Raw genomic sequence first — 7,690 nt, forward strand, 5'->3', positions numbered from 1 at the left:
GCCCCCACCACAGCCCGCCCGCCACTTCCGGCTTGGCGTCTGCACGCAGAAGCAGGAAGCAGGTCGGGTCCGCGCCGGCAGTCCCACAGCGCCTCCTGCACTGGGAGGACCGAACTGAGGCCGCAGCGCGTGGGGGCGTGGCCTGCGTTTTGAAGTCTGAAGTCTCGCCCACCTTCCTGTTCTCACCTAGCCTCAGAAAGAGGAAGTTCAGGAAACCTTATCCCCAGAATCAAGAAAATATTATCAGCACTCCCTGTACAAACACACACTGAGTAATGTGCTTTATCTAGATTTACGGTTTCTTCATGGCAGGGTCAGCAAATTAATCTGTTTCTACACAGCACAGAAAACAGCCTGTGCAGGTCTTTGTGCTTATTTCTTAAATGATGGCATAGCCAGGTCATTGTGAACAAGGTAGAGTTGGAGGGCCCGAACTTTGGTACAAAAGAGAAATTCCATGTGCAGACACCTCAGGGAATAGCAGTGTGTGTGTGTGTGTGTGTGTGTGTGTGTGTGTGTGTGTGTGTGTGTGTGTGTGTGTGTGTTATGTGATAGTCGTGGTGGTGGTGGTGGGGGTACCACAGAGCTATAAAATGGGTGGCCACCAGAGCATCACATCAGACTCCTTGATCCAGCTACTTGAGGTAACTTGTCTTTCCATGGCCTTGGAAAATCCAAATGAAGATAGCAAATTTACTCCACAAAGTGTTAATAGGATGGTGGGGCAGGCTGGTAGGAGGCAGTCTTACAAAGCAAGCAAAGAAATGAATGAAGCTTTCCCAGCCCTGCCTCCCAAGGGCCCTGTGGTAGCTCATTTTCAGGTCCTTTCTGCAGCTGGATGTCTGTCATATTTAGATTTTCTTAGCTTGATGGCCTGATTTTAAAGACTCAGGAGTAAGACCACCATGGCAGGTATGGCATACTCTCAAGTCCTCTCAGTCTTTGGGATATTGAATCTCCCCATCAGCATCTATCCTCACCCCAACTTTCCTTTGCAAGAGCAGAGGCCTATTGCCATCCCTTCTAGTCTGTTCCATAGTAGAAGAGAATGTAGAATGGGTGTGCACTGGGGTCAGAGAAGTGGTTGGGATAGTTTGAAGTTTGAGCCAAGGGCACTGGCCCAATGAAACTGCTTGAAACTGTGTCTTTTCCCTCACCCACTGGTTCTGACTGCTTTTCATTGGTCAGGTGCTAACTTGCTAGCTTCTCACCATCTTCACCTCTGATGGCCAGCCTCTCTATCCCTGTTCTCTGCCACCTCACATTCACCAAACTTCCCTACCGCCACTCAAGGCACCACCCTGTTCCTCTTTGTTCACTAGTGTCTTCCTAACTGACTCGGGCCCTCCTCTGTATCCCACAGCCACTTGTCTTGGGCCCCTGTCTCTAGGTCATCAGAGGGGCTGATGGTATGCTTTGGTACCAAACCCTTCACCAACTCTCTATCACATGGAGAACTGGTCCTATCTTATGGCTTATGATAACCTCACCTCTGGGGCATCATTTCTGACAAGTTTCCTCTTAAATCTGAAAATGACCCCAACTATTTCTCAAGCAGGCTCTCCTGTTTCGAACCTCCACTCATTTTCCACATGCTCTTTCTCAGTGTCAACCATCCATGAGTTCCTGATGAATGCCTCCCACTCCCTTCATTCCCAGCTGAGGGTTGCCTTTCCAGCCAGTCCTACCCACTGCTGTGCCAAAGTCTCCATTTGGGGCGACCTGAGGGTTGTCTCAAAGAGGGGCCACATGTAGTTCATTTTTGTGCCTGGCTCTTGGCTGGATGGGCACAAAGCTGTGAGCATGAGCTCAGGGAAGGAACTGGAACTTGCGAAGGCTTCTTGTCAGTCAGCTCTGCCTCTTCCCAGTGTGCGTGTTGTGTGTGTGTGACAGTCTTTCCTTCTAGCGCAGTCTGATCTTGAACTCGGGATCTTTCTTCCTCCGCTTCCAAGGGCTGAAATAACTGACCCGTGCCACCGCACTGGGCCGGTTAATTCGCTCCACCCCAGGTCAGCTGCGCCTCTGCAGCTCCCCAACCTCTCTCCCCTCCAAGATCTGGGAAGAGTGTCTACAAAACCCACTGCCAGCCTCTCCGCCCCTAGACCCGCCCCAGCCCTGTCTCACTTCCTCCCGGGAGGCGGGTCCTCGGCTGGTACCTCCCCGCTGGACAGCTCAGTCAGCTCAGCTTTCTGGCTGGTGTCTGGGCCTCTTCCCGCTCTCTCAGATCCAAACCAGGAATCGAAACTGCAAGAGGCTCTATGCAGAAGGCGGACGCATCCTCCCGGTCTCCCAGCCTTCAGCAGGACCCTGCCCTGCTCCTGACGCCCACCATGCCTCCCCCGGAATCCCCCTCTGAAGGCCATGAATCCAGCCGCAGCCATAGCCCCGCAGAGGTACTAATGGACTTGGGAGTGAAGGGGTTTAAGGGTTTTGTTAGTTCGTTTGGTGGTGGAGTTGGAAAGAGAGGGTTTTAATGGAGAACGGTGACTTAGTGTCCTAAAGAGTTTGTCCTAGAGAAGGCCAGCTACCAAGGTCCTGACCCTCCTGGATGGGCATGGGTGGGGAGGGTAGGAGAGAACAGAAAGGGGGACCAGGATGAGCTGCCGGGGGGATGAGGATAGTGGGTTACTCTGGGGTGAGCATCCTGCCTTAGATGAAGGACCACAAGCTAGAGAGAAGGACAGGAATAGGTAGACATGTCCTGCTGGTCTGGAGCTAGGGCATGCCCCAGGCATGGCAAAACCACAAAATCCATGTTCTCAGCTGGTGTGATGGCACATGCTAGTAATGGCAACATGGGGATGTAGAGGCTGGAAGATGGTGACAAGTACTAGGCCAGCTTGGTCTATAAAGAGTGTTCAGAGCTGGTCAGGGCAAGACCCTGCCTCAAAACAAACAAAAACCCATGTTCCCAGATTGGAAGTGAAGAACCTTGGCCACAGCAGAGCCGTGTCTTGGCCAAGGCAAGGCAGCTTGTGTGGCTTCTCTTAAGGAGGCCTAGTTTTTTGGTCCTCCTAGAAGTTTTGCTCACCCCTAAAGGAACTGCACTTGTTCTGTGTTCTTCCAGGCCCCTTTCCCCTTTCATGAGAGCACAATCAAAGCCATATTGCTGCAACTTTTATTTATTAGCATTTTGTAACTAATAATATTACTTAATAATAGTCAACATTTATGAGTGCTTTTCGTGTACTAGGCACTGTATTGGGCACTTTTGGAAGGCGTTTTTCTGTTTAGTTGTGGTAGTGAAATACATACAACGTAAAAGTCACCATGTTAACCATTTCTAAGTGGACAGTCAATAGCATTAAGGGCATCTCCATGTGGTGAAGTTATCACTGCCATCTATTTCTGGAACTTTTAATTATCCCATAAACTCTGAACCCTCGAAGCAATAGCTCTTTGTTCTCCAATTACTTTTGGTTTCTATGAACTATACTATTTTTTTTTTTTTTGAGACAGTCTTCTTGTAGCTCCAGCTGACCTAGAACTCACCATGCAGACCAGGCTGGCCTCAATCTCATAGAGGTCCATCTGCCTCTACCTCCCACGTGCTGGGACTAAAGGTAGACTATTCTCGATATTTCATATAAATGGAATCATATAATGTGCTGGTTAGTTTCTGTCAACTTGACACAAACCTAGACACACCTATGAAGAGGAACCCTCAACTGAGGAATTTCCTCCATCAAATTGGCCTGTGTGCCTGTCTGTGGGGTGTTTTCTTGATTGCTAATTGATGCAGAAGAGCCCAGTCCACTGTGGGCAGTGCCATCCCGGGGCAGGTGGTCCTGAACTGTATAAGAAAGGTAGCTGAGGGCTGGAGAGATGGTTCAGTGGTTAAGAGCCCTGGCTGTTCCTGCAGAACACCTGGGTTATCCCAGCACCCACATGGTAGCTAACAATTGTTTGTAACTCCAGTTCCAGGGGATCTGACGCCCTCTTCTGTCCTCTTCAGACATTAAATGACACAGGTGCACTTAAACACATGCAGGGAAAACACTCATATACATAAAATAAAAATAAAAATAATTTTTTAAAAAAGAAAAGTAACTGAGCAAGGCAAAAGAAGCAAGCCCATAAGTAGCATACCTCCATGGTCTCTGCTTCAGTTCCTGACTCCAGGTTCTTGCCTTAGGCTCCTGCTCTAGCTTCCCTCAATGATGGACCCTTTCCTCCCCAAGTTTTTTGGCTATGGTGTTTATCACAGCTACAGAAAGTAAAGTAGAACAGATAATATTTCTCCTTTTGTGTAAGGCATGTTTTGCTTAGCATAGTGTCTTCAGGTTTCATCCATGTCGTTGTGTTTCAGAATCTCATTCCTTTTTAAGGCTGAATAATATTCCATTACATATGCAAACTTATTTTTTTATGCATTCCTCTGTTGGTGGGCACTTAGATTATTGTGACAATTGAACCTAATTCTGCTATGCATATTAATATACAAGCATCTGCTGGGATTTCTTTATTCAGTTCTTTTGGATAGTATATATATTCAGTTCTTTTTGGATACACACACACACACACACACACACACACACCTAGGGGTGGAATTTCTGGGTCACTTGGTAGTTCTAAAATGTTTAACTTTTTAAGGACTCCCCCCAATTATATTAAGCACTTTTTGTTGTTGTTGTTTGAGAGAGAGTCTCCCTGTAGCCACAGCTGGCCTGGAACTTGCTATGCAGACCAAGCTGGCCTCAATCTCACAGAGATTCAGCCGCCTCTGACTCCCCAGTGCTGTGATTAAAGGTGTGGGCCTGGCAAAAATGTGTATCACATCTGGCCTAGAACTCCTGATCCTCCTGCCTCTGCCTCTTCAGCACCATCAAGTATTAAAAACCTTATATGAGGATGGTATTTAGTATATTTACCCTCCAAACATGAGTTCCTTGAAGGCAAAGATGTATCCTATTGAGCATTTCAGGGCCTACTAGCAAGTTTGATGGGAAGTAGATGCTCAGTAAATTGTGTGGTGAGAAGCCCAAGGCCTGAGTAAGTGAGGGGCTGGGATGCTGATAAGCCAAGGCTTTGCATGATCTAGTGAGTGGATGGAATGGAATGTGAGGTCCCACCTACTACAGCCTCCAGCTAAAGGGATGGGTAGTCAGTGGGGAACAAGGCGTCTGGGTTTTCCATAGACCTCACTTTCCTCCTTTGGCTCCCCAGCAAGCCATGGAGGAGGAATTCCAGTTTCTACGCTGCCTGGACTGCCAGGCCCAAGCCAAGTGCCCCAAGCTTCTGCCTTGCCTTCACACGCTGTGCTCTGGATGCCTGGAGGCTCCTGCCCTGCAGTGCCCCATCTGCCAGGCGCCCCAGCCGGCTGGTGATGATGCAGAGGCTCTGGACAACGTGTTCTTTGAGAGCCTGCAGCGGCGCCTGTCGGTGTTCAGGCAGATCGTGGACGCGCAGGCTGTGTGCACCCGCTGCAAAGAATCTGCGGACTTCTGGTGTTTCGAGTGCGAACAGCTCCTATGTGTCAAATGCTTTGAGGCACACCAGTGGTTCCTCAAGCACGAGGCGCGGCCTCTGTCCGAGATTCGAGGCCACTCAGTGCGCGAATTCCTAGACGGCACGCGCAAGTCTAACATCTTCTGCTCCAACCCCAACCATCGGACCCCGACGCAGACTAGGTGGGTGGACAGCCCAGGGTGGGGTGGAGCATCCCAGAGCCAGGAGGAGGAGGGGGAGACAAAGATGCAGTCACCCGGCGTCGGACAAGGGGCTTCAGGGGCTCTGTCACTCAAAGAGGTTCACTGACTTGCAGAATATGTGGTCATAACCCAGTTTACTTCACCCCCCTCGACGCGCATGGATGGTAGTAGTTTCTAATGCTGCAGCCCTACCTAGTATCTCTTTAGGACACAGTTTTTAGAAGTGCCATTGCAGGTGAAAGGGTGTCAAAACATATTTTAGTACAAGTCGCGAACTTTAGAAGTCTTAGGGTGGGATGTTCTTTCTTGACGGGAAAGGAGTCTCAATAAGGCTGATCAGCTGCAAGTAGGTAGTGTCTTGTCTGAAAACTTGAAATTGCAGCACTGGGCAATGCTGTCTGAGAATGTGTACATGGGAAAAAAAAAAGGAAGGGAGGGAGGAGGGGAAAAATGAAAATTCACTTATAATATTTTATTTTGAGACGGGGAATACATTTATATGGGGAATACATTTATACAATTGCATTTATATACAAACAAAACTTTTTTTTTTCAAAAAAATCATTCACTATGATCAAGTAGGATATATTCCAGAGATGCAGGGATGGTTCAACATATGCAAGTCAATAAATGTCATAAATCATATAAATGGACTCAAACACAAAAATCACGTGGTCATCTGTCAGATGCAGAAAAGGCCTTTGACCAAATTTACCATGCATTCGTGATAAACATCCTAAAGGGAATTAGACTGGGGGAGCAGAATTAGACTGGGGGAGCATACTTCAACATAATAAGCTATATACAACAAACCCATATATATTTCATTTATTATTTTTTTAACAGAGCATAGGGTAGGGGTTTATTTACAGAAGAGTGGGTCTCCCACATTTACAGTTGCATCGTGAAGTCCACACCACAAACAAAACTTGTACTAAGTAAAGGCAAGAACGCCCAGTATTCCATTACCATTTGCCGAATTCCCACCACTCTTCTTCCTCCACTGTTACTAGCTTCCAGAGTTTCTTTTAAGTTTCTTTGTGAATGTATACACAAGTGGGATAACCTTATAATGTTTTGGTCCCCTGTTTAACCAATAAGGTAGCATATAAAAAGTGAAAGTTTGACCACTCAGAACTTTTGTTTGTATACAATGTGTGCCTCCCAATATGTGCCAGAAGTTCTTAGGGATCCACAGGCAATAGAAAGTTGTCTGCTCATTCCTGACACCCTGACACCTGCCTTGCTTATCCTGGTAACTTACAGTGCCTGCACTTCAGGCACTCCCTCCCTCATTGCCCCCTTTCTCCATTCCTCAACAGCTTACATTATTGCTTAATTTGCATTTCCTTTGTCATTAAGATTGAATGGCCCTTGTATTTCCTTTGTGAATTGCTTGTTCAGACCCTTTGTGTGTTTTCTTTTTCTTTGAGAAATTAGTCCCTTTAGACTAATTAGAGCTGTTAGAGTGCAAATGTCTGTTCTCAGGCCTGGCCTGTATCATTTCACTTAGAATATGGTGTTGTTTTAAAAATAATTGTTTAGTTTTATACAATCAAATCCATCAACTGCTTTCTTTATGGTGTCTGGCTTTGACTCATCCCAAGGAAGATCTCATGCCAAAATTAAAATAATCTCCTGGGGCTGGAGAGATGACTTAGCAATTAAGAGCACTTGCTCCTCTTGGAGAGGACCTACGTTAGGTTCCTAGTACCCATATGGCAACTCATGAATGCTTATAACTCTAGTTGGAGGAAATCCATTACCCTCTTCTGGCCTCCTCAGGCAATACATACATGTGGTGCACTTACATACATGCAGGCAAACTGCTCATACACATAATCTTTTTTTTTAATAGCTTAAAAAGAATGCATGCAAAAAACCCTCCTATATTCTATTTCGATAATTTAATGATTTTGGAGGCAGTGGTGTAGCTTAGTGGTATAGTGTTTACCTAGCATTCTTGAGGTCCTGGGTTCAATCCCTAGCACCGCAAGAAAGAAAGAAAGAAAGAAAGAAAGAAAGAAAGAAAGAAAGAA

At 46.8% G+C, this 7,690-nt stretch overlaps 1 protein-coding gene across 6 annotated transcripts in view; it reads left to right on the forward strand.

The window, feature by feature from the left end:
• Nucleotides 1-2,151: 2,151 nt before the first annotated feature.
• The window catches only part of Pml (promyelocytic leukemia), a 36,411-nt gene continuing 30,872 nt past the window's right edge, over nt 2,152-7,690 (forward strand). For 4 of the 6 annotated variants that reach the window (XM_008836469.3, XM_029565076.1, XM_008836470.3 and 1 more), the window contains exons 1-2: nt 2,152-2,393; nt 5,167-5,630. In XM_008836469.3, the coding sequence (XP_008834691.1) occupies nt 2,259-2,393; nt 5,167-5,630 (599 nt within the window). In that variant the 5' untranslated portion in view covers nt 2,152-2,258. The remainder of the gene's footprint in view (nt 2,394-5,166; nt 5,631-7,690) is intronic. The other 2 variants (XM_029565077.1, XM_017799006.2) reach the window with 1 other exon arrangement.

The sequence above is a fragment of the Nannospalax galili genome, unplaced genomic scaffold (assembly GCF_000622305.1).
Source record: "Nannospalax galili isolate Female #2095 unplaced genomic scaffold, S.galili_v1.0 scaffold54, whole genome shotgun sequence".
Classification (NCBI taxonomy): Eukaryota; Metazoa; Chordata; class Mammalia; order Rodentia; family Spalacidae; genus Nannospalax; species Nannospalax galili.